The sequence below is a fragment of the Lepidothrix coronata genome, unplaced genomic scaffold, assembly GCF_001604755.1.
Source record: "Lepidothrix coronata isolate B3197 unplaced genomic scaffold, Lepidothrix_coronata-1.0 Scaffold267, whole genome shotgun sequence".
Taxonomy (NCBI): Eukaryota; Metazoa; Chordata; class Aves; order Passeriformes; family Pipridae; genus Lepidothrix; species Lepidothrix coronata.
Genome location: NW_016690447.1, coordinates 1,908,911 through 1,935,682, shown reverse-complemented (window position 1 = coordinate 1,935,682; position 26,772 = coordinate 1,908,911). Strand labels below are relative to the sequence as shown.

General features: G+C 39.7%; 2 protein-coding genes across 6 annotated transcripts in view; one reads left to right on the top strand and one right to left on the bottom strand.

The window, feature by feature from the left end:
• Window positions 1–7,104: 7,104 nt before the first annotated feature.
• Window positions 7,105–18,713, bottom strand: GSG1L2 (GSG1 like 2). The gene is made up of 5 exons (XM_017835941.1): window positions 18,404–18,713; window positions 16,802–16,849; window positions 14,317–14,469; window positions 12,106–12,217; window positions 7,105–7,360 (listed from the first exon to the last, which is right to left on the bottom strand). The coding sequence occupies exons 1-5, from the start codon at window positions 18,711–18,713 to the stop codon at window positions 7,105–7,107; spliced, it is 879 nt and encodes a 292-aa protein (XP_017691430.1).
• A 798-nt stretch (window positions 18,714–19,511) lies between these two features.
• Window positions 19,512–26,772, top strand: part of GLP2R (glucagon like peptide 2 receptor) — a 39,036-nt gene continuing 31,775 nt past the window's right edge. For 3 of the 5 annotated variants that reach the window (XR_001878241.1, XM_017835926.1, XM_017835925.1), the window contains exons 1-2: window positions 19,518–19,612; window positions 22,521–22,681. Coding sequence is in view for 4 of the 5 variants with exons in the window: in XM_017835926.1 (XP_017691415.1) it covers window positions 19,582–19,612; window positions 22,521–22,681 (192 nt within the window). In the remaining variant the exon portion in view is untranslated. Of the gene's footprint in view, window positions 19,613–22,520; window positions 22,682–26,772 lie in introns of all 5 variants that reach the window. The other 2 variants (XM_017835930.1, XM_017835929.1) reach the window with 2 other exon arrangements.

Below are 26,772 nucleotides of genomic sequence, written 5' to 3'. Positions count from 1 at the left end.
AAGTGAGGAGATTCTTGTTTAATTTTAAACATCTGTCCTAGATACAGCCCACTCAAGGCTGACCTCCCAGACCCCCTTCTTAAGTGGTGGAAAGAAACAGGTGTCTATAGTCTGACTTATCTGACTTGCAGCTCAGATAATAGGAATTGCATCCCTGAAGTGCCAGTACAAGTGTAGATCTATGTATCTCTGCCACAGGTATCTGAAGTTTACTGAGATCCCACATTCATCAAGATTGATTGGGTCTAAAGATTTGGAATGAAAGTGCCTCAGTTTTTAACCTGCCTTCAAATAATGTGGTTCCAGGACTTACTGGGAGTCAGAAGTTTACATAAAGACCAGAATACAAAACCCGGGTTTACAAATAGGGATAAGAAATCTTGCATTTCATCAGGTGAATTTGTTTACCAGACATCCAGCAGAAGACATATATCTTCTTGAATGGTTAGTATTGGAGAAGAACGAACAATTTGAGATTTAAGAATTGATCTTGATGGGGTCCTATTGGACAATTATTTAAAAGCCCTTGTTCACACAGAGCACTTTATGAGTGCAACCCACTGTAAGAAAAATCCTGAGGAAACAGCATATGGCAGAGTCTGACCATCTGTGTTAGTAAACTGCAGGCTAAGAAAAAAATGAGGAACTTACTTAGATCTTCTAAAGGACATGTGGGCACTAAACGAGCATGTTCCTGGATGAGGTGGAAATTCCTCAGTGACACCCAGAAACAACATGAGATGGGTAAAAATCTGTTGTAAAAAGAGATATTACAAGTGCAAAAAGCATAAAGTCAGACAGAATCAGGAATTCCTATATCAGTGAAGATGTTAGAAACATCACCACCACAAAAAAATATGTGAAACTAGGGGAAGGAATAAAGGTCTTGTGTTCTGGTCAAGGGATTGAGACTGCTTCTACCAGAGTGAATAGCAACCGCTCTGACAACTGATAGAGAGGAACGGAAGGTGGCAGTTTCAGAACACTGTAATGAGTAAAGACAGACTTTTCTAAAGATGAAAAGGGAAATATTATTGCTGTCTGCAGCTACCTAGTGGGTTGGTATAGAGAAGCCAGATACTTCTCAAATGTGCACAGTAGAAATAAAAAAGGTAATGGACACAAATTGGAGGACATGGCATTCTGATTTGATGTTAGGTATGCTTTTTCTACAGTTGCAGCAGCGAAGCACTGCAACAGGTTGCCAACAAGGTCAGGAGATCTCATTTCCTCAATATATTCAAAATTCAACTGCTTAAGTCTCTGAACAACACTATTGGCCTGGCTTTCAGAGGGAAGGTTGGACCAGACACAAACCTCATGACCTCATGACAGACTTCTCACAACGAATTTACAATTTAAATTATTCTTTAACTATTTGTGAGTCTATAGATATAGGTGAGTCTTGTAGTTGGTCTCCAGCCAAAATAGTTTTGATATTCTCTCAGACAGAGAGTGTAATTCTGTCAGTTTTCCCACTGGATGGGAAAACTTGGATGAACACCAAATGCTGAAACCACTGCAAATAATGAAACTGCAGTCAAGTTAGGCAGAAATCATAACATCAACAAACACTCATGAAAGTTATGAGGAGATGACTTTGGGTATAAATACTTGACTGACATCCTTTCATGAGTGTCACAAAGCTGTATGTGATCAGGAGTCAGCTGCAGGATACAGTCTACCCCAGCTCCTATTCACATTTGGTTGGTTGGTTGGTTGGTTGGTTGTTCTTAAAGTTGTTATGGCCCACCTCATGAGGTGGGGTAACTGAGGTTCTTGCTAATAGATGCCTTGGGGTGGATTAGGGTGAAATGACTGAATGACTGGCTGAATGACCACTGTATAAATATACATATATATATATATATATATATATGGCAGGTCTATTTTGAAACAATTTAGTTGCCATGGAAAGGAGTTATGTAGCCATTTTGGTTATTATCTATAGAAATACAGCAATATAAAAGTATAAAAATATCACTGAAGAAAACATAAGAGAAAGAAAGGATAAGATTAGATAATAGAGAGGGAAGATATCACCACCTGTGGACAAATTTTGATGCCTGTTGGTAAAGGTGATGGTCACAGTCTTGATCCACTGGGGCTGGGGGCCCATGAAACCAAAATTTCAATGGGTTAATACATGTTTAGGTTCAGGTGAGAATGACCAGGTACCTCCCCTGGCGGGAGTTTTACACTGTCTGATATAACACTGTGCGTGCATGCAGTCCTCTGGTGGAAGGCCTCAGAAATGAGTCTGGGGGTGCCTTGGGGGTCCTTGATGGTTTATGACCCCTTCTAAGACATGACAGCTGCCTCTCACACCACTGTAGTTGAGGCAGTTATTCCCCATCAGAAAGGATGAAAACCCTCAGGCCTACATGTGAATGTCCCGATACATCCCTCTGGGGAGAGTTTTATACCTGAGCTTTATTGGAAGGCATGATAAAAAGCATTATCCTACCTCACAGAATCTGCCTTCTTACTGGCCTTTTCCCTTATCTGGCTCAAAACTCATCTTGTTGCTAAACCAAGGTTGGTGTGCCATGGTCATCCTCTGGCTGTGGGTGCACATTCCCTCTGCACCCGGGCTGTTCTTACGCAGATTGGAGGTTTCGCCACCACATACCCCAAAAAGTCTCCTCCTCCCCTTTGCTGGGGTGGCATAAACCTGGTCTCAGCAAAGCATCTGCTGCTTTTGCAAAAGGCTGATTGTTTGAGTCATTAACCTTGAATTTTTCAGTCTCTCAGAAGTGAGTGTTTAGAAGCTGGGAATAGGTTAAATGCTAAACTAATAAGAATACTGTAGCAAGTGTTCTTTCTAAAGTTCGTGTGACTGAAGGGATGGTGTACAGTGACCATAAATTAATAATAAAGCCAGCAGCTTCCATATATTTTTTCTTATTTTCACAGGACATGAAAAGCATGAAGAAATTATGATGTTGATTTTAAATTGTACACATTGAGATGCTGTTATAGGACAGTAGCCTACAACTGTTGATTGTAGGACAATATAGGCTAATGAAAAGGAATTTCTGCTACTGGGTACCAGGCCAAAACTTGAATCTTAAAAATAAAGGTTCATTTGTATATGAAATATACTGAAAGAAGCAACCAGTACTAAAGAGAACAAACAAACACGCAAACAAACAAACAAACAAAAAAAGGCTCCAAACATTTCCAAATATTGGATTTGAGTTTTGGGAGGCAGCAGGGGCAGGACTGTGGGTAACTCAAGTGGGATAGTACTTCAGGAATTTTTTGGTTCACCCTCCTGTCATCTGTGAGGTCAGACCAAGTTGCTCAGAGCTTTGCTTAGTCTGGTCTTGAAAACCTCCGAGTAGGAAGGCTGCACAGCCTCTTCTCGGCAGCCTGGTTCACTGCCTGACAAGTCCCCACAATGAGAAAGCTTGTCCTTGTATCCAATTCAAGTTTCTCTCAACTGAATCTATGCCCAGTGTCTCTCATTCTCCTACAGTGCACCAGTGTGAAAAGCCTGGATCCGTGTAATAAACAACTTTCTTGTGGAAACTGGAAGCCTGCCTGACATTGTAGAGCTTCGGGTCCCTCTGAAGTCTCCTCTGCAGGCAAAAAAAAAGCCTTAGCCTCTTCTCATACCACATATGCTCCAGTTCTCTCCCCCATCTTTGTGACCATCTGCTGAACTTGATGCACTTTGTTCCTGTTATTCCCATTTTGTGGAGCCCAAAACTGGATTCTGTATGTCATTTAACAAATCACTTCTCTGGATCTACTGGGTGTGTTCCTGTTAATACAACCGAAGATGCTGTTGACGTTCTTTCTACCAGTTGTATTTTCAGCTTGCTGTGATCTCAGTTCAATAAAATCCCCAAGTCCATCTCCACTGAGTTGATCTGCAGCAGCCCAACTGTGCAACCACATCTCTTGTTCTAAAGGTACTGCAGCTCATTGGCTGCATGTGGAGATTTAGTTCTTCTCACTTGTTTCCCAGACTGTTTGCATTTGTATACATATGTTTAGGGGGTGGGGCTTTCTTTGCCCTGTTTTATCACACCTGAGATCTCATTTTTTCATGTCACCTTGCACCTTTTTCTTTCCACCACTGTAGACTTCTATTTCATGACAAAATCTCACTTCTCTATTATTCCTAAAGCATTCTTAAAGTATTTCTCAACATGTTGGCCAGTTTTGCCAAGTGGACCCTCTTTCTCCCCAGCTGTTCCTCATCCTCTGAGAGAGACCTACAGTTGTCAAAGTCAAAGCCCTGTCACAAAGACTGCTGTGCAAAATCAAGTGTTGACCCACATGATCCATGCCCTACTTCCAAGCCTTGTCCTCTCAAGATCAATGAGAACACCACCTTGGCCCTAATGTCCTACACCTTCACCCTCAGAATCATATAGGTACTCCTCCCTTGGTCGGTGTCTCCTGGACATTACCATTGGTGTTCACATGGATAATCAGCATGGAATTGCAGTCTAAGGGCCGGACTGGCTTCAGCAGTCCACCTGAAATACCTCAGATCTAAGCCCTGAACAAACAGCAAACATGCCTAGATATCAAGTCAAGGTACCAAGCCCTGAAAGACACAGTTTCCCACTGCTGGCACTTGCCATGCTTCCTGGTTCTGCTGCATGTGTCAGGCTCAGCTGGCTCCAAGTGCTCCCCAGGCAGAGCTCACAGCCTCTTGCTTGCTGCTGGAGATGGAAAGTATTCTGCAGTTGCAGATCTGCCATTAGAGAAACAGTCATGCCCCTCTTACCAGAAGCCACAACATCCAGCATTCCTGTCCCCAGGAATCAACAAGTGGCCCCAGGCACTCCTGGCAACCCTAGACCCAGAGGTTTGCATTCTTTCTCAGGAGATGAGTCTGTGCTAGGACCTCTGCAGTGCCTGTTGCTCCTGGGGCAGGGACAATGTCCACTGAGGTGTCACCTCCAATGCTGAGCATTCACACACTGCCTTCAGCAAAGTTCTTGTCCTTGGCAGAGCAATATTCTGGGCCCTAACTTTGCAATTCAGCACCCATATAGCTCTCTCCCTAGTACTAGTGGCATGAATGTATGAAACTCCCTGATGGGGAGCCAGTTTTTCCCACCTGCAACCTGGATCTGAGGAACCTTGAACTTGCTCCCAGAAGAACTGAAGCAGAGGCCAGGACTGTTGCACAAATTGCAAGCACCAGCAGCAAGCAACAATCCAAGCAGCGTCTGAGGCCCCTACTGGCATCCTGCCCACATACTTCCAGTCCTGAGGTCACTGCACTCCCGAAGGACAGTCAGGGTGAAGTACACAGCGGATGGAGGTTGGGCACAAAGTGCCACCACCCCTTTATGGGCTTTCCACCACGTTCCTTCTGAAGAGATGGGCTCATGTGTTGCTCTGTGATCTCACCTTGAGAGACTGCTACTATCTAACAATTTTCTTCTCTTACCTCTAATGGTTTACTTTTGAGCTAATTGTGCTTCTCTGTTATCAGCTCCACCTTATCACTGGCCATAAACTGACCTGCTATGGATCCTGCTGGCATAACAAGCTCAAACTATATTTATTGCCTGAATAAAAATGTAAAGTGATTTTTCCAAAGCCCAGAGCTGCTCAGTATACTAAGACCTCTGCCAGCCAGAGTTCACAATTGTGTTTTCTTAATGGGCTCATTAACAGGAGCATTTACCCAAAAATGAAGACAAGCTGCTGTCCAGCAAAGTAGGCACACATGGCTCAGTTCCGTGGGGAAGTTCCACACTGATCCTCACAGTGGAACAGCTGTGTGTTCCTGATCTCTGAGGGTTGTAATAATTTCTACTTTATCATTTTTAATGTGATTATGGATGCTTCATGTATAATAATCACAAATCAAATTTTGGTTCTTTCTGTCACTGTTGGCAGAAGGATTCCTAGAGAATTCTATAGGTGAGTTGTGTGCTGTCTACCACAATGTATCTTTCAGATTTCAGTTTACCTTTCTGATTGTTTTGAATAAGCAGTATTTACTTTGAAAGCCTCTTCCCTCTATTAGCCTTCCTTTCACAGCAAATCTACTATGCATATGGTGAAGCACTTGAATCATAACCTGCAATTCACAGATTTTCCTTTTCCTTCCTTCAAAGAGATTGTACCTTTAATAACAAAAAAATTAATCAAACCATGCACTATATGTCTTATTTGCTGCCCCGTTCTTTGTGAGTATTGGTTTTGGTTTGGGGATGGGATTTTTTACAGTCTTTTCAATAAAGAATAGAGTGGAATCCATAGTGCTCTGAAATTCTAACAAACTCACACTCTCTGTGTTAGCAATAGACACTGCTTAAAAACCAGAGCAGTAGGGGACCTGCATCACTGCTGTTTTCTGAAAAGAGAAACCTGAATCTACTTTTCCAATATCAAGATTTCCTTGAAACATCCATGGAAATATCATTTATTCATTGTCAGAGACTGAAACGGTTAATGATTTATGCATTCTAAGAGACTTCTGCAGGCTTTTGACTTTCTGATGGGCAACTGGGCCCATCCCCCCTCCTCCAGTGCAGAAGATGTCAAGCCCCGAAAAGGCGGGAAGAGCCGAGTTTACCACACCCTCCACATGAACTCCGCACCAAAAAGGGGGACACCAACCTATGAAAACAACTCCCCGCCTTGGGGGAGGTGCAAAGGATATGGATTTTGACTGGTGACTTTGGGGGTTTGGCGGGGTTTTTGTTTTTCCTTCTCCCCCCACCACCTGCGGATCAAGACATCGCTGGATCCAGTGGGCGGTGATTATCTCATCTTCTTTTTTTTCTTGCTCTCTCTTACTCTTACCCTGTCTTTCTCTCCCCTATGCATTTTTTCTCCTCCCCAGAAAGGTTATGACAGCACCCAAAATGTTAACATACCTCTTGATACAAAATTGTTAAAATAAATCTTGTCAATATATTTAGTGTCGTTTCGCTTTAATCCACCCCAAAGGAATTATTGATAAAACCTCGGTTACCGCCCCCCCCCCTTTTCCTGGGGCGGGTCGTAACATTCATTAAGAAAAATAAATAATACTACACATTGATACGTTTAATTCATTAATACTGTTTCATTTGGATCTAGCATTATAATTTACAGAATGCCTATAGATGCGGTTCAGCTTTACAGAACTGAAATAGTGGCCAGGTGACGCAAGCCTCTTATTGCGTGCGTGGGGTCCTCCGTGGTGTTTTGAAAAGAGTTCACATACACATTGCAAGCTTTCTCTGGAGCTGTATGGTCAGGAAACTTGTATTTAATCTTTAAACTCCTTTCCAGCTTTTTTCTTTTGTGCTTGAATTCCAAAATAGTTTTTGTGTATTTGTTAATAGTGGTGACAGCTGCAGCCATACAGCAAGCGAAGGAAGCCCATGCGAGGCTATAAACAAAAAGGTTTATCAGAAATTAGCAGGACATTTTCATATCCAAGTCCTTCAATTTTATTTTTGAAAACACTGCACACATGTGCTTGTATTGGTGTGTATTAGGGAAAGATGAGCACATTTGGTGAGGAAGAAAGATTCTTGGTTAATGGCCATCTACAGATCTGATTTACATAGTTGACCTCTACATATTTGTTACAATATTCACATTTGACATTCCTGTTTAATGAAACCTTTCCTCCAGTTTCACTGTTTACTCTGCTTAGAGTTTAATGTCAGAAAAAGGAATTGCGAAAAATGCGTATGCATTAAAAAAATAAAAGATGTGATTACTCAGAAAACTAATCTCACAGGGGACACTGAGAAAAATGTGTGTGAATTATCCATAAGTGTTTAAAAGAACAGAGAAAGCACAGTTAAATAGTTGACTAAAAGAGGTTCAGAGCACTGAAATGCATTCCTGGGAAAATACAGGTCACGATTAATAGAGAGAAAAGGACATTGAGTCTGAAATGGTAAAAGTAAAACCCTAAGAAGACAGAACTAAAAAAAAAATGATATTGAGGTACAATTTGCCAAAAATAGGTGAAATTCCAGGCTACCAAGAGGGCAATGCATGCTGGAGGTGTAAAAGCAGCATGTAAAAATATGTTCACAGTGGCATGGATTGGAGTTCACAGTGCAGGAACTTGCTCATCACTGGCTTTTTTAACATGGCAAGGTCACAATTATCAAATGAAATGTGCTTTGGTGGAGAAGTCAATCTCATCTCTCCCTCAGAGCTGTTTGTTGCCCCATCCTTGATGTGGTTCAACAAATTAATTTCTGTTTTTAAATAAATCCTTCTCCCTGCCTGCTTTTTTCCCCATTTCCCTCCTCAGTATTTTTGGCCAGGATTGATTTCTAGGGTGATCAGAAATCAGATGTGTTGACAGAATTTGAGGATAGTGGAGTATGGCACAGGGATGTGGAAGGATCCCAGAAGCAAGGGGAGCAGCTTAAGCAGTCTTTGCTCCTAACATCAAAGTACACCCTGAGTAAGAACTCTTATAACAAAGAGAGAGCAAGAATAGGGGAAAAATCATCAGATTTTCTCCCCATGCCAACAAAGTAAGAATGGGACAGCAGGTCTACCCATGGTGCTGTGTAACCTGTGGGTTCAGCCAATCATGGTAGATAAGAACTGAAGATTCAGGCTCTGGAATGACATAAAGGGGGCTTAGTAGTTCTGAGTCATAAAGGGGGCTTAGTAGTTCTGAGTCGTGTAGTTGGCATTTTTGGTTGAATAACTGAAGCACAGTCACATTAGTAAACAAATTGATAGAACTGATATCATGAAGCACAGATTTTTTTAAGAGGTGCTTCTCCTAATTCATCCATTGAATCTCTTTGAAGGACTCGGTGACATAAGGGTAAGAAACTGACTTCAAGAGAGCCTCTATAAAAACTGAAAGAAATTAATCTCTTATGAACAGATTCTCTTGTAGACCAATACTGTGCTAAAAGAGAAAAAAAACCCAAAAGACAGAAATAAATGGTTTTCCTTTGACAACATAAGTATACTGGTGTGATTTGTCAAAGTTTTTGCCAGAAATTTTGCTTTTCCATGAACAACTTGGAAATAATGGGGAGTGCCCAATCTGACTAGAGAGGAAGTGAGTCTTGTTATCAAGGGAGCCAGAGACTAAAGGGCAGTTTGGCTGCAGAGGAAATTCAGCTTCAGTAAGGAGAGCATTCAACTTCAGTTCTGCCCAGAGACAAAGGAGACAAGGGGAAATCAAGTAGGTTGACTGGATAAGGAAAAAAACTAAAGCTACCAGTCCTTCATCTGCATAAGAGACATGCCAATAGAAGCTCAACTGGATTATGGATTTTCCATTTTCCTGGAGGGAGCATTCCATATGAGGTGAGTTATGGGAATTTAGTACAGAGGGCAGCTCTTTAGAGAGAAAATATCATCTTTTGATGTGAGGATGTCTCAATATGAGAAACATAATGAGCATGAGAGATTCACCAATAACAGAAACATCTTTCAACCTGCAGGAAAGCTGCTGAAGAGAAGAGGAATACAGAAGGAATTTTTGAAGAGAAGTTCAGGGATATCACAGAGTTAGTCTATCCATTGTTAGCAATTCCAGCACAGTAAAGGAAAAAGAAAGGTCTTCATGTTTCTTTGGTCAAATGGAAGAAAAGCCCTGGCCAGACAGCTGGATGGACATAGGGGAAACTGTGGCAGGTAGAAGATTCATGACAGAGGCTCAGTAGTTCTTGCAGGAATAGCTGCACTACTGGGTTTGGTGACTGGGAAGAAAAGCAGCTGCCATGGGGCCAATTCTTTGGGGATTTTTTGCTACTAAGGAGATGATTCTAAGTCCCAATGAAAAAACAGCAGTCTTTGCCTGTGCCTCTGCCTGCCCATGCCCTTCTCATGGTTTTGGTGGTCACAGGTGGGTGCTGAGGTAATTAGAAAAGAGTGTCAGTTGTAATCAATAATGCCCCTTTTTTTGTATCTGATCTCTTTCCTCTTGTAAAAGACAAATAGCATTAGCATTCTTCCTCTCTTACCATCAGATGCTGTCAATGGGAGAGCAGCTAAGGGAGGCTGAAGATGAAGGTTCATATAGCAGGAAAGGAGGTGCAAATGTAGGTTATCAGAAGAGAGGCAAGAAAGAAACCAAGGGAGACAACTGGGAGGAGTGTGTGAGGAACCTGCATGTATGGCTTGCTTTACTTTTAGATTACTGTCAAACAAGGTGGTGCAGTTGCAATTTAGGCCTGAGAAAAGGAAAGAAGAAAATAAATCTTAGAAAAATGGAGCATAAAATTAATTAGAAAAAATGCACTACATAGATCATCCTCCTCAATATCTTCCTGTACTCAGATACTGATGGCTTGGAAAGTCTTGTGTTGGTAGAAGCATTTCTTTGGGCATTCGGTGGCCCAAGCTGCCCTGAATCATTAGAGGGCAGCCATGAAATCCTTAATTCCATGTGTGTGCTACATGGTAAAAGTCATTTGTTCAAGGGCTCAGGAGAATATTGCCTGTAGTGGCAGCAGTGTTGACATCAGTGATTAATATGATAATGATGGTGATAGTGGCACTGATGGAGTTGTGTCCATTACAGTACTAGTGACAGTGATTTGGGTGTTTTTCTTCTTCTCCCAGTGGGATGGAAAGGAGGGAACAGGGTCCTCAGTACCAGTCTGCAGTTTTCTGTTTCCACTCCCATAGGAAGGGGCAGATAATGAAAGAACACTCCTCCTTTTTCCACTGACTGTTCTTCTTACTGGTTTTCGGGTAAAAACAGACCCAGTCCCATTCATGAAAGAAATTGAGAGACTTTCCAGAAAAGAGATCCCCAAAAAAGGAAAGCCAAATTATTATTTCAAGAACAAACATATGAATGAATGGAAGCAAAATGTAAGCCTGAAAGGATGGAAGAAGGATCCTGCACACCTTTTGTAATACCTGTTGAGGTTATCCAAGTAGCCCCTGGACATTGTCCTAGGTGTTGTCTCGATGCTTGGTGTTGGACCTTCTCAAGTACATTCTTCCTGACAGAAACATGATCGCACTTTCGACTTTGAGCAAGTGGGTGACATATAGGTGCTGTGCCACCTTATCTGCTGGACAAACATGGTAAAATACACCCTTTGTCACGAACTGGCTGATCTCCAGCTTGGGAGGACTGACCAGGTCCATCCTTCTGTGATGTGAGAGCACTAGAGAAACATCTCTATCTATACACATGTAGCAAAAACTTCAAACAAACTGCTTGGGAAACAGACTCCTGGAAAGAGACAGAACAATGCACACTGACCTTCAAATGAGACTTGAGTTANAAGTGACAGAACAAAAGACAAAAGAAACCCCAATTTCACTGCAAAAATCCCTAGTGAGTCTGCATCATAGGGACCACGTGCAGCTACCAGCGCCTGTTTGATAAAGTTATAATAAAAGTAGAAAGAGCAACAAGAACAACTGAAAATGTGAGCTGTGATCTCACCTATCAGAGTGTATATAAATGAGACAATCAGCCTGAGCTCTGGTCTTCTGACCTAAAATATCGATCCTGATTGACTTTTGATTTAACCCAATACAGTTGTTCCTATTCTTTTTCTCAGTCATGGTTGGGAAAATAGCAGCAGTTTCCAGCACCTGAATATTCAGATGTTTGCTATTGATCAGATTCTATGGATTTTGAAAGACACACTTCTATAGCAAAATTAATCTGAACAACCCTCTTTCTGAATACTAGATCTCCTCAGAAATGAGGCCAAAATAATGTGGATTTTACCTAAGTCTATTTTGAACTTTGAATCATTACTTGTCTGTAATGTTCCGGATACAACAATCTCAAGCACATATCTGATAGGCAAATGCCAACCTAAGTGGCTAAAGCTGAAAGAGTTTTAAGCAATTTATGTAAGGCAGTTGTCCTGGGAGATGAGGATACTAAATCTGGGTCTGATGTGTATGGAGAAGAACCTCTGCTTTGTGCAGGGCAGTTGGACATCTCTGTACTGCCTGTAGGAAGTCATATGCAAAGCTCACAAGTTTAAATATTCTGTGTAATAATCTAAGACAATTGAATTTTGAGAACAACAACTGGTTACTGAACTGCGTCCTCAGGAGTGCAATAAGGGAAACCCATTGCTTATAAATTAGGTATACATTCCTTGAATGTAGGGTAAAACAACTGAAATGTAGTGGAAGAACCAAATATAAACCAGTAAGTACCAATAAGACCAGCCATAATCCCATGTGTGAGGTCTCCAGTCTTCAGGACCAAGATTTACCGTCATTTGAAATACAGTTGTGTACATCATGTGAGCAACCATACCCAGAAGACCTGAAAAGTATAATATTATAATAGCATGAGAAAATTTATATTGAGAGTGTTCTTCTATGACAACTGTTTCCAGTTATCCATTGAACTCCTGCAGAATATTTTATGAACTATCTGAATTCCATAAGGCACTCACAAATACTGGACACTAACACTATAATTTAGATGTATTTAATGTGTCATATGCCGCTATATTCATTCATACACTCCCTTAACACATATTCTCTATGGCAGAGGAATCTAGGGGTGCAGTGGGACATGCAACTCATAGATTTTAAAAAGCAACAGACTAGTTGGCTCTCATCCTCTGAAAACTTCTTAATTATATAATACTGAGCAAGGATCAGCTATTACAGAAAAGCATTGCTCAACTGCATTGTGCTGGACACGTTTCCCACAGTTTTCTGTCGTTCAGTGGAAAGATTTGTCAAAGCTGTATACCATTCCCACTGCTGTAAATGCAGTCAGATTTATCAGTTATGAAGGTGAATAAAAAAGTGGACAACACTTACTAAAAAGTCCTGAAAGTCTAGGTTGTGAAAGAGGCTTATATTGAATAATTTAATTTTCAAAATTACTACTAGGCTACTGGCTGTTTCTAGGAGTATCTGTTTTCCCTAAACATTTTGTCTTCCGGTAGTGAACTTCCCTGTAAACATTGATATTTTTTGTTTCCAGTTTCATTTACAAATCGATAAATACCCTTGAATTATCAACTATCCCACTGTCTAAAACGTATGAGCTTCTCCAAGCAGACGGTCCCATACCAAGCTCGCAAGACCAATTTGTTAGGTGTTCTTAAAGTAGGTCTCTTTCATGAATTGCACAGCTCGCGCTCTAGCACACAGTATCCCTGAGGCTCCCGGGCATAACAAATCCATGCTGATGTGGCCTGGCTTCAATAATTGCTGGGAAATGGCCTTCCCTGAAATACTGGTGTTGACTGAAACACCACCCACAGGCAGTTAGGAGAGCCCTTGGTGTAACACTGAGCCAAGAGGCTTCATGTTTTCAGTCTCTGCATCTGGCACCGTATGGCAGACTCCTTACTGAACTGTTTGGAAAAGTGGTTTGACTGTTGATGTGGCTATCAACATGTGGGATATTCTTTAATGTGGTTTTTTTTTCAATGTGTGGGAACGGAGAGCAGTTGCCCATCTCTCACCAGAGAGGTGGTGTGCCATAGCTATTGCTGAATTACACAAATTTCTGTCCTGATTCCTCCAGTCTGGCTGCCTAGAAATGCATATAACTGGAGTGTGAACATGAGGTCCTGTGCTGGAGATCTCCTGTTAGTTAGCTCTTGTACAATCCTGAGTCAAGCTAGCATCTCAGCTGTGACTTCAGGGCAGTTTAGTGCCAGAGAAATGGTGAAAATGTTACTAATATAGATATAAAAGGCAAGCATAGTTATATGCTTGCTTAGTCATAGTGCCTGTCAAGCTCCATTTTCATCAAAGGCCACTGAGGGATAAAGGACAGTGTTATCAATAATCTGTATTTCATAGCAGGGTAGTTAACTAGCAGTGCTTATGTATTTAAGAGAAAACGCTCACAAATTAGAATAGTAATTTCTGTATAGCCAAGAGCCACATATGGGACGTCATAAATCTACATACCTATGGTCAGAAAATGTCACAGAGAGATTTTTCTTTAACTGACTTCTTCTTCAGTTAGAACATACATTTTAGAATTTAATTTAGTCTGAGCTAAAGACTGAGGGAACTGAGAAATCAAATAGTAGCTTTAATGTGGTTTTTTTCAACAGTTAAATATTGTAACAGGATTTTTTAATTGTATGTTTTCAATATAGCTAATGTTTCCAGTAGCAGAAGTTTAATTTGCATAGTCTGGAATGAAAATAAAAATTATAAAGTTTAAATAATTGAATTAAAAATGGCAAAAGCTATATATATAAAATACAAAATAAATAATATTAAAAAATAATTAATTGAAAATAATATTTTCCCATAGTATTTTGCTTCATCTTGTATTGTTAGTGTCTCCATAGGCATTGTAAGAGTTTTGAAACTTGGACACTATTATTAATTTTCAAATGGAAGATTATTCTGGATGCAATTAATTGAGATACTTAACCGTACCTGCTAATACGGTGACTACTGCAGAGAAGGCGTTGATCTTTAGCCCGTCAATGACAGAACTGTAGTAGCACATTTCTACTGACATAAGAATGTTTCCTGTCAGAAGCAAAATGACGTAGAGAAGCTCTGCTACAATAGACAGCCATAAAACCCCTGGAAACCAAACCAATAGCACTAATATTATAAGCAGTCATTTAGTATTTTCACAATTTCCTTCTTCTTCATTTATATAGTTCATACAACATTAAACAGAAGTTCAAAGGCTGTGAGGATGCCACGATAAGATCTATGGGAAGACTTCAATGTCAATGGATACCCTAAATTATAATTTCTTCTACTGACTTGGCCATTTAGTGGAAGAGCAGTTGCATGTTCCTGTTATACACTTAGAAGCTTACAGTATAAAATGGGGCAGTATGGTTTAATACTCAGCAGCTACCCTAAAATCACAATGAACCAAAGTTAATATAAAAAGAATTACTATCCAATTGTCTAGCTGTCATGGTTCTGAGTCCAAAGAGAAGTGTACAGGAACAGCGGACCATGTCACCCAGCTAACAAACTGTGAGGCCATGCACATAGGGACACTGCCTGTGGGTCTAGTCATTAAATAAAATCTGCCCCATGGGCTTAACTTTCTGCCAAACAGGATTTTGATTTTCAGACAGAGAAGCCTTCATGAGCCCAGGCACTCTCCAGGTTTCAAGGGGATTAATTTCTCTGGTTATCTGCTAATTCATCTCTTTTTGGATATCTGGTAATTACATCTTATGCAAGAAATTAATCCTGCCATTGAAGTCTCTCAGCCTGCTGTTTGACCTTCGGCATGCTGATGTCCCACAGCCAGGAGCAGGAGGCCTTCTTGTGTCCACATTCACAGTAGCAAGAACTGGTAAATGACCTTCCCTAAACTTTTTAAAAACCAAATAAATGTGTCCTGACACAATTAGTTGTACATTCAAGTACATTCATTTCATATGAATATATATACAAACTATCATAACTTAAAAACCAAAACATTGCTAAGATACGTCCTTGACTACTAGACACCATTTAGGATAGCAGACAATGTGTGGTGAATAACCTCTATTGCTGGCTTTGACAATGTCTGTGGGACTTCTTTGATTCACTGACCATTTAGACATCAAATTCTTGGGCCAGGCTATGTGTGGGCATTCTTGGGCAAGGTTTATTTCTCCAGAAAGTCTTTGTCTCATTAAAAAATCGTGATTTTCTTTAGAAACTCCAGATGTTACATTTCCCAACAGTTTTGGCTGCTCCAGCTGTGGAACTTGCATCTTAACACTTTTAGTGAGTGAACCATCATTCCATATGCACTGACCAACGGTGATCATCCCTGTGTATGAGACCCACAGGTGATAAATTCAGGAAGGGTGAACCTGCTGAGTTTTGTGCACACAGCAACCATAGGCAAGTGCAGAACACAACATGGCTCTTCTCCTGTGCAGGGCAGGAGCCTATTTCCACACAGGATTTCACTGCCCAGGAAGAGCTTTTAAGTTTGGTGTTTAGGTACATTTGGCTGTCTAGGTCTAACCTGCCAGTGCCTGTGATGCTTGCTGGTGCTGTTCACAGAGTTAGTTTCACCACTATGTCCAACAGTAGTTTTCCTTGTGAGGATCTCTCAGGGCAGAGCCTAGAATACACCCATCATTTCTGAGGACCATGTCTGTGTGACTACACCCATATCTCATTTATATTTTTTCTCATGCTATGAAACTCTTGAATTATTAATACTCAGTGACAACCTGCAATAGGTGGAAGGAAGACTAGCCTTCAGAGACTGAATATTTCTTCTTGTCCAAGGGGCTGAAGTTGCATATCCAGGAAAATACTCCACTCCCAGTATCCTGGAAAGAAAGCCTTTTTTTTTTTTTCTGGATCAGCCGCTTGCAAAGTGATTGGTCTAATCAGACAAGTTTTTACACTGTTTTTACACTGGGGATTGGGCAAGGGAGGGGGCACTTCACAGCATCTGCAGGAATGTTTTATGGGAATATGAGTCCTTCTTTGGAGGAAGAGAATAGAAATGTCTCCTCACAGCTCTTTGCAAGGCATAGGGAGAAGATTCTGACTGTCATCAGAGAGCATAACTCCCTCAAGTCCCCTCAGCATACAAGAGTGAATGTTCACACACTGCCTGTCCCTCTGCCCTCTCAGTTGCGTGGTGCAGGCCACAGAATTCTTGCCTGGGAACATGGAGTTATGATGAAAAAGCGTGCAAAATTTACAAATTTATTCAAAGTAATTTCAAAAGCCATTCATATTCAAATGATGTGTCTTCAAAAAGACAGATTGATATTTGAAGTCATATGGACCTCATTTTGAAGTTGAAAAACTAAATAAAGGAAAAAAAATCTGTGAAGGATCAAAGCTAATATTTTTGAAAGTAAAATGCAGAATACTTATATTGGTAAATGTGATCAAGAAAGTTTTGATTACACAAAAATATATGCATACCTACCTCGATCAGAAGCTGGAGTCAGACTGATAAAGCTTCTACATTTCTCACCTAAAAAAAATCAGGATTACTTTGTATTCTGTAACGATCTAAAGAAATAGATTAATAGAAAGAGGAAAATGCAAAATCTATTAGAAAAGCAGAAACTGGGATGATCAGGAAAAGCTATTTTTGATGTATATTTGTACACAGAGTGCCTGGTACGTCAACCTACTCATGGGGCTTAGCTAGAGAATCCTTACAGACTTTTTCAAGGTGGAACCAGAGCCTAGAAGACAGAGAAAGGCTATGAACTGAGTTCCAAAAGGCAGTACCTGTGAAAGCCAGAATAGGAAAATTATCAATTCCTTTGGAAGATTGTCAGCCTGGGTGCAATCTTCCCTGTGAGAGGAGAGCTACTCTCCTTGCAGCAACAAGGCTGCTGCTCAGTCAAATTACTTCTAAGCTTCATTCCAATTTCTTTCTGTAAGCTTTGATTTTCAAACCCACGTGACCCCCTGAGCCCCACACAGATGCTGTGAACAAAGCTCTTCAAATTAATTCCTCTCTGCTCTGGAAATGCTGGGTGTTTTTTTCGAGCTCCTAACTGCACCAAGTTGGAAAATATGGACTGGTCATAGCAGAGGCACAAATTACGCAACCTGGTATTCATAGCAATCTTTTGGACATGTAGTTTGCTCTGATCTTTGAAATGTACCCCATTAAAACTGCATAATTTACAAGACCTTCTGGTAGAACTGGATCTTCAGGACAGGTGACTGAAAATATTTGCATTTTATAGCACAGGTGACAGCTGATTTGATTTCTCTGAAGTTCTGTTCTAGTTTTCATTTGTACAGTGATTAGGACAACAAGGGAAAAACTTAGTGTTGATCTGGATTTACAATAAATGCTTGAATTCTTGAACCAACAATCCCCTTATACAAAGATCCAAAATTACCTGGAAAGTTTCTGTAATTGCAAGCTAATTTCATTCTACAGATATTTACATATGCAGAGTGAGACTCAATTACATGCTACCATTTTTGACAGGTAAGTCTTTGAATCATGTTTTATCAAGGTGAAAAGAATCGTCTTCTGCTTTGATTTATGAAAGGTGAGATGACAGTAAGAAAATAGAAATACTTGTGGTCAAGAGGAAATCCAGGAAATAACTAAAATCCCACAGATTTAATAGTGCAAATGATTTTTAAAACAAAAAAAGTCAGTTTGTGCTTTTTATGTTGCCATAGAGGATCAGAAACAATCGTTTAAGGAAAGTATGTTCATTTTAACTAAGGGAAAATGGAACACTTCCCTGTTAAAGTAATTTAACTTACTGTTATGGTTAGAAGAATAAAAAATAAATAAATCTTCATCTGTACCACAACCTATCACTAAACCAGAAAGACAGCCTGTCACTCTAATGTTCTTTGCAGAATTCGTTATGAAATCTTGACTAGACAGTACCCTCTTACGGTCCCCTTTGCCAGAGAAGAGCGACTTTTTAAGGATATGAGTACAACAAAATACATACATGATAATGCTGCAGATCAGAAGAGGACACCAAATAAGTAGGAAGAACTCTGATTGCTTTCTTGAGTAAATTCGCATAGTTTTACTCACCTTCTTCATTTATCATTTCTTCACAGGAATACCAAATCCCAGCATGAAACTTTCGCTCAACGAATTTATCATCTCCTGTCTCCCAAATATACTGCACAGCTTGGCTGTTGTTGGCATCAGGGCTGTTGAAGCGGATGCAAAGATCCCCCTTGCTCTCTCCTGTACAGAAAGGTTTGGCAACTTTTCTTGTCCCTTCACACCAGTAACTGCTACTGAATGCTGTAATAGAGAAGACTAAAGAGAGAAAACTGAGAGAAAATGCTGCTGAAGCTCTGTGCCGTCTGTCTGTCTCTGGGAGTGAGGCTGGCATCCTCCAGGACTGCACTAGCGATTATTATAGAAAAAAACCTTTTAGAAATTTATGCATCTATCTGCCTGGTGAAACACCTGCCCGTCTTTACCATCATATTCTTCATTCCTCTCAGAAAATTGTACCAGCTTAGGAGTTAAGACAGAGAGCAGAGATATGGGCATGACCAGAAATCATGTGGCAGGAAAGATTAAGGATGTAGGACAGTGTTGTTTGGCAGTAATTTGTTGTGAAAGAAATATGAGGAATAGGGTCAATAAATTACAGTTTGCCCCACGAATCACAGGAGTAAAAATACACAGAACACAGAAGCATTGGAAGTACCCCAGGATGCAATCAGAAAAGTTTTATTTATACAAAGAATTATGCCTATTTACCTTGACTGGCAGATGGAGTCAGACTGATGGAACCTTTATATTTCATAGCTAAGAAATAAATAAAACAAATAAATGCTCCTGTTACACAGTGTTTAAATTGAATACAGTTGTGACTCTTACTGTAAAGAAATTATTAAGGAGCTAAAGCCAGTTGCTAAGCATTTCACAGCCATTGCAGCACTGCTCAAGAACACTGGAAAGGCAAATGGATAATGTCGAAAGTTCCACCAGTGACAAATGAAAGTCGTAAGTTACCTGACTTTGCTATTGACAGGTTCCTGGGCGCTGTGCAGTCTGCCTCCATGAACACATAATACAAGTTTTGCCCAAGCTAGGTGAAACAGTAGAGAAAATGCTGAATTAGTCTCATTTTGGCTGTGCATCTGCTCTCTCTGGAACAGCATTTCTTTTCTCTTCATCTAGGAAACATGTCCCACCTTGACATGTTATATGTATTGTTTTTTCTGCCTGTTTGATGATGCAAATAAGTGATGCAAAGAACCAAAAGGAGCAGGAGTGTTGGTAAGTGACTATTTCATTTTACAACTGTAAAGTCAAAACACACACCATAGGGGAGAATGATACCAGAGGACAGTGAAATTACATGTATATCTTTTAATGAAAATCTTTTGGATTTTTAAGACAACTCTACCCAAAGATGTCAGAGTTGGAGAAGCATGTGACTAGATAAGTCCCCTCATGAAACTCAAAGGAACAGGATAAATTCCTGCTTTAGGTTGTTACGAAGAGCTCAGTTTATAGGGCTGACCAGCAACAGAGTGAAAGACCAAGCAGGTCTGGACTAAAAAGACAGAGTAAACCTTACAGCCCTGAAGTCAGATGTAGATTGAACTAGGAGTTATTATTTTCTACATATTTGTCTTACTGCGTCTTCACAAGGATGTAACATTTGTGAACCACTGAATCCACTGAGCATTGACACTGCTTTTGGACAGCTTTATCAACTGCACAGCAAGTATGAGGGGAATGAAGGAGGGAAGTCCTCCTAAAAGGATTACACATTTATCTATTTTTCCTGTAAATAATCTGCATATGGCTGTATTCAAACATATTTTGAGACCTGTGAAACCACTGATACCTTCTGGTTGACAACTGCAGTCTAAGATGTTTCACGGAGACAATTTTCTGCTCATGCCCTAGCAATGCTGGTACCACAACTTTCAAATCAATTCTTCATATAAGAATGCTCTATATAATAGGAGAAATATATTGCACAAGTATTTATTGGTTAGTTCTGTCAAACTGTGAAAAAAGAAAGAAAATAAGAGAGGAGCAAATTCATTACCTGGACCCTCCTTCAAAGTGTTATATGCAGTAATTTTTGCCAAAGTTGAGAGGGCACAAGGGTGGGCAGCTGTGGTGAGCATTCAGCAGTATGATTTTCCTTGCTTACAGTGTTCTAGTAAAAATTGTAAACAGTAGCTCAGAAATTCAAACTTCAGCTCTGCCTTCTGTCTTTACCACTTTCTATGTGGTATTAGCGTCCTTACAACATACTGTGGGTCTCCTGCTCTGACCTAGTCCTGAGGAGCATTAATTCTAGACAGGGACCACAGAGTTCCTTCATGTTTAAACTTTTGATGATTTTAAGAAGTGAGCATGTAAAAACCAACAACTTGTAGATGTCAATAACTAAAGAACAGACTCAGCTGCTGAGTGATAGCTATCAGTGGAGAAAATGAGGGGACTTGCATGCTTGTATGGAAGTGATGCAGTGCAGTTCATGCCCTCACTGAATCACAGAATCATAGAATGTCCTGAGTTGGAAGGGACCCATAACTGCCAGGCCGCTGGAGTAGGCTGGATGCATTATCACTGTGAAGAGCACTTCCACATCCCATGTCCAGGTATTCTTTTTTTTTTACCACATTCAGACTTTATGTAAAGATGAGACATGGGTGTACATCATGCCCTTCCCCACTCCTGGATTCCTCCAGAAGAGAGTTTTGTCGCATGTGTAGAGGAGGGAGTAGGGTCACCCTGACAATCAGGCTGATGGGGTGTGCTGCAGGGTGTATCTGCCACACCGTTTGGGTTTAGCCTAGGTCTGTCTTTGAAAACTGAGCTCCTGCTGGCCTCCACAGCCCCAGGGTGACATCTCTGCCTGTTCTCCAGGCATGTTGCTCACACCTCGAGGTCTTGGCCAACAGCAAATTGAGTATGAGTCAGCAGTGCCCTGAAGGTAGTGCCACATGAAGGTGGTGAAGAGCCCAGAGGAGCCTTATCAGGAGCTGCTGAGGGAGCTTGGGTTGTTCAGCCTGAAGGAGACTGAGGTCAAACCTCACTGGGGTCTGCAGCTTCCTCCTGAGGGGCAGCAGAGAGGCAGCTTCATCTCTGCTCTCTGTGCCAGTGACAGAATTGGAGGAAATGTCTGGAGCTGTGTCAGGGGAGGTTTAGGTTGGATATTAGGAAAAGGTTCTTCCCCCAGACGGTGGTTGAGCACTGGAACAGGAAATGATCACGGCTCCAACCCTGCCAGAGCTCCAGAAGCATCTGGAAAACACTTCTATGATTCTCTGATTCTGAAAAGGACACGAGCTATCCTTCAATAGCCACATGTTTCATTTCTCTTGGAAACAAATGACACAACATCCTCTTGACTCTCCATATTCCCAACTCAAAACATGACAATTATAAACTAGACCCTAAAATTATTGTATTATAAATTATTTTATTCTCTAAAACTACACAATGTATAGATTTATTAATGTATTCAGGATTTCTCGACAACTGGAAAAATTTTTTGAAAATTTAAGCTGAAATTCATTGTCAGTTTCTACAACCTGGCAACTGAAGCTGTGAAGAAAACACTAAATGTTGCAATAATTGTAGCAAAACTTTAACTGCTGGTCACAAATTTTTTTGCACATTTAGATTCTCCCTGATCCTGCACTGGCATATTTACAAAACATAACCGTTTGCACATTTGCAAAATATATTTGACAAAACATGATCAGAAAGCATAAACCCAGCTATTATTTAGCTGCTTTCTAACAGCCAACTAGAGTCAGCAAGCTTCCTACAAAAAGTTTTTCTTGTGTTCTAAGACATCTTTTAATGATTTCATGAGGTGTGTGTAAGTATACATGTGAATTTATGGAGCTGGATTTCATTCTGGCAAAACCACTGGCAAAATTCCCATGGAGCTTCAAGGGAACAGCATCAGCCCCTTAATGTTTTAATAGTTTTCTGACTTCTTATTGGCTAATGGACAAGCTACAGTAAGCAAAATTGCTGCGAAGTTTAAAGTAAGCTCTCTCTGCCTTTTATCAGAAAAAACCAAAACGTAGTTGGAGTCTGGCAAGCCTAGACTGTTTAGGACACTTCCTCGCTTATTTGTAGAGAAGATTCATGGAACAGTGGCACTCATAAAAGAAGACTTTTTTTTATTTTTATTTTTTTGTACAAGACAGAGTGAAAAAATTGATCTACCGTAGAGTGAAATACTGGGACAAATTTAATAGAATGGGCATAGTGACACTTTTTGGTCTTGATTCCAGCATGGGACTCTGGACCAGAATATCTCCCACATCTGCCAGCTCTGTCATGATATTCTTTCTCGTGAAACAGGTAAGCTAATTCAATAATTAATAATGGACAGTATGAAAGCAGATTTCTACCTTATAACATTTTAACCTTCACAAACAGCATGTTTGTTTCAAAAATCCTTCTGACATAACAACTTATTTTTATTAAAAATTAGTCATGAGAAATGTTGGCTGCAGAGCTGTAGAGTTTTATATTAGAACTCAATTCTACTAAGTCGTTTATTACAATTTGCTTCTATTAATACTCATTCGCACTGTGAATAAATTGTGTTTACAACCATTTATATAATCTCTTTTCCTACCAAGATTGATCAGTATTGAATTATATTTGTTTTTCAGTTTTCCTACCAGATATCATTACTATTGTGAATCATGTTTATTTTCTACTGTTTTTACTCTGTTCTAAAACCAGCTTTGCTTTGTTTCTGGCGCTACCTTTTAGCTTTTCTCTTGTATGAGGGGTGAGCATTGAATCTCCCATTTGTGAAATGTGGCGTTACTGGTTTCATTCAGCACCTCCCTCTCCTACAGAAGGCTAGTAAATCTGTATACGAGTTCTACCTTTATTTCTTGTAGAGGTCCACTAAATTCTTAATTTCCTTTTTTTTTTTTTAACTAAATAAAAAAAATTTGAATTCTTACTTCTTTCTTCTATATTGTCTTATAATTTGGAAGAATTTTAGGTATTTAATGACAAAATATCTCAGTGCAATTCACTTCAAGGAAATTTTCAAGTAGGTTTTTAATAATCATTATTTATTAATATCAATCTTGATTTGAATAAATTTTCAAAATAATTAATAATATGTGGTAAATTTCAATTCAACAGAATAAAATTCATATATAGACTTAGGATACATTTCTTTGAAATGAGTGTATATAGGCATTAGCGCAACTGACAGATTTACTCTAAACTGAAAACAATAAGGTATTTCTATTCGCTCCTTCTCCATTCTTTTGGCTTTCTAAGGAAGTGGGTTTGCATCTTTATGTGCTGGAGAGCTGATAACTGTGTTTCTAGCTGTTTTGTGAAGAAAAAGCTACCAGGAAACTCAATTTATTTTTTTAAAAAGAAAATATTCCTAATGCTTTTCTATAACTCAAATCTGGGGCTTCTCTGTTTGGAGCTTCTGTTTATAGAACTGAGACAACTCTTAGGCTTGTGAAACACCTCGGCCAAAGCACTGGTTCCATCAGTGTTAACAGAAAATCTCCCAAGTACTTCTGTGAGATCAAAACTTCACAAGACTATAAATCATAGTGAATTATTTTGTCGTAGTGGTTCTTGGAACTTGTTTAAAGAAATATGTGCTATATTTCTTTATATTTTATTTCATAAGAAAGGAAAATTTAAAGGAATAAGAGTCATACATCACTATATCTGTATTTTCTAGTGAAAACTTCTATAAACATGAAAAATAATAAACCAGGACCATGGCTGAAAGAATAAGAAAATATTTAACCTTTTATTTCTAGTTTACACATACATTGAAGGATTTTTTTCTGTCCATTATAGTGTAGTCTCAATAAACAGAAACATTTCATTTCACCAGTAGCTTAGTACAAAAAATTAAAAGCATGAAATCCTGATTATACTGTGGTCAGTTATGAAAAATTTAAATTTAAACCAGTCTGCAAATCATATATAATCCATTTCCTAAATGAAAGCTTCAGGCAGCACTTTCTGCTGCATCCAACATATTTTTAAACAGAGATGTCATCTTGGTGCAGTTTGTGGACTCTGAGCAAACTAAATAAATTGCTGATTTCTTTTGAGGTATGACCATCAGACTTAGTCATATTATCCAGACGGAGTTGCACTAGGGGCAAGTACTACTCATTGATGTTGTCCTGTACTCCTTCTCAACATCCTCTCTTGTATGTACAACTCCAGAAATGTCAATATTTCCCTGTACTGCAACATTTAGGACAGTAGGAAGAATTTCTTCACAGAAAGGGTGATTTGATTTTGGAATGGGCTGCCCAGGGAGTGGTAGAGTCACTGTCCACAGAGGTGTTTAAGGAAAGACTGGATGTGGCACTCAGTGCTATGGTCTAGTTAACGTGGTGGTGTTTGGTCACAGGTTAGACTTGATCATCTCAGAGGTCTTTTCCAGCCCAATTGATTCTCTAGTTCTATGATTTTCAACAGATGGTTCATGTAACTTCATTTCTACAGCTAAATACAAATTTTCAAAAAGTCCTGACATATATCCTCCAACTGTGGCTCCTACAAGCAAAACATTGCATTAGGTTTATCATGGTGCATGCTCTGCCAAAGGATTCATGTTTCTCTGTGATCTAAATGACCCTTATTTTCCCCTGCCATGTCCAGGGACACCTTCCACCAGACCAAGTCGCTCCAAGCCCTGTCCAACATGGCCTTAAACGCTTCCAGAGATGGGGCATTCACAGCTGCTGTAGGAAACCTGTTCCATTCTGATTAGTAATTTAAATCTTTTATATGTTCTTCTAAGTATATTTAAAATTGATTTTTCAGATCAGCTGACAACTCAACTTTTTTTTCAGCTGCAGCTCTGGTTTTACATAGACTTGATGTTTTTTCATGAGAAAGTTTCATGGTAGAAAACCAAGCAACTCACAAGTATTTACATCAGTAGTGACCAGGTATTGGCTATCTGACCATACCTGCAGCTTAGAAGAAATGGACAATTCCATAAGGAAGTGATGTGGTTCATTTAGGCTTAAACTGCTCCTCACTGTGGTTGAGTGAACTTCTTCATGACTGCCTGTCAACCTTGTCTCCAGGAATGGAACCAAACAAGCAGTCATGTAGCAGTGAGGCTTTCTTTGTATTTCCTTGTCTATTTAATGCATTTGTTTATCAGAAATTGAAGTGTTCTCCCTTAAACACTGTCTTAAAGTCCTGTCTCCAAATGCATCATCTCCATGTCTCTGCCTCTTCAAATGAGGTTCACTGACCTATGAGTGTCTGAAAAATCTCCCATGGTTCCCAGCATTTTGAGGCCTGCATGAGGGAAATGTCAAAATGTTTTTTATTTTGGAAACATGCATTCTTTTCTCATGGCTGTTGTAAATATTCTCTCCTTATCTTACAAGCCCATCAGAGGAAGAATAATTATAGTCTTCCTACTCCCTGTAACTTAAGGTAGAATGTCTGGAAATTAGCTGAGAGACTAAAAGCAGAGCATTGAGTGGGTAACATTTTACATAGTAAAAACATGCATGAAATAGCGATCCTAAGGAAGACCTAGCTCACAGTCTCCGTTGTTCTTGTTTTGAAAGTAAATAAATATGGTTTTCTTTTCTTTCTTTAAAAGAAAACACTCCATAGGTTCAAAGGAACAAATACAGGTGAGGTTCACAGCCATACATTGTTCTCTGGTTATAAATCTCAACCCTTAGCACATCACAAAGCTCAGACAAGTTCAGGACAACGATGCATGTGGGAAAGGCAGTTTCAAAAAAAAGGGTCTAGTCCTGACAAAAGGAAATTGACTTTTCCTGGAGAACAGAAAAGCGTTCTTTTGGTAGAAGGATTGTTTTAGAAAACTTACGTTTGGTTTGGTCACCAAAATTTACTGATTGCAATTGGTAACATTTTAAATTTTCATTTCAATTTTCATTTTCGGTAACTTACAGTGACAGTGTTTTTTGACTGCTGGCCTGCCTCTGGCCTCTCAAAGCCCTGGTTTCAGGAGACCAGGGTGCTCATTGCACAGAGACTTCTTAGGCTGGTGTTCTTTTCCCTGGATAAAAAATGATCAAGTCATGTGCTAATATCGGACTGTAAGCAGCATCTAGCATTATCCTTTCTCTGCTGCTTGGATCTTTATTGGGCATTTCTTCATCAGCCCAAATTACCAAAATTAACAATTTTGCATTTAATTCTTCTATTTTTAGCCATTGCTTTTCTAAACAGTAATTATCAGCTATGGCCCTCTTAAAGGCCTCTGCAGTCAGTGTTGTATGATAAAGATGTGCCAGAAAATATGAATATCCATATATTTAGGGAGAGTATGTTAAAGTATGAGAGTCTCCTTGGGAAAACTGCAACCCTTACATTGCTAAAGGTATATGCCACAGATGTCAACACCATCCTAAACACTTCAATCACTGTATATAAAATCA

Bases quoted from the DNA above. Each gene is read 5' to 3' on its own strand.
- GSG1L2 (XM_017835941.1), bottom strand. From the start codon at position 18,713: ATGCCAGCCTCACTCCCAGAGACAGACAGACGGCACAGAGCTTCAGCA. The intron at 16,850-18,403 runs GTGAGTAAAACT...GATTTTTTTTAG, and splicing joins AGAAATGATAAATGAAGAAG to GTGAGAAATGTAGAAGCTTT. The intron at 12,218-14,316 runs GTACGGTTAAGT...TATACTTTTCAG, and splicing joins AGTAGTCACCGTATTAGCAG to GTCTTCTGGGTATGGTTGCT.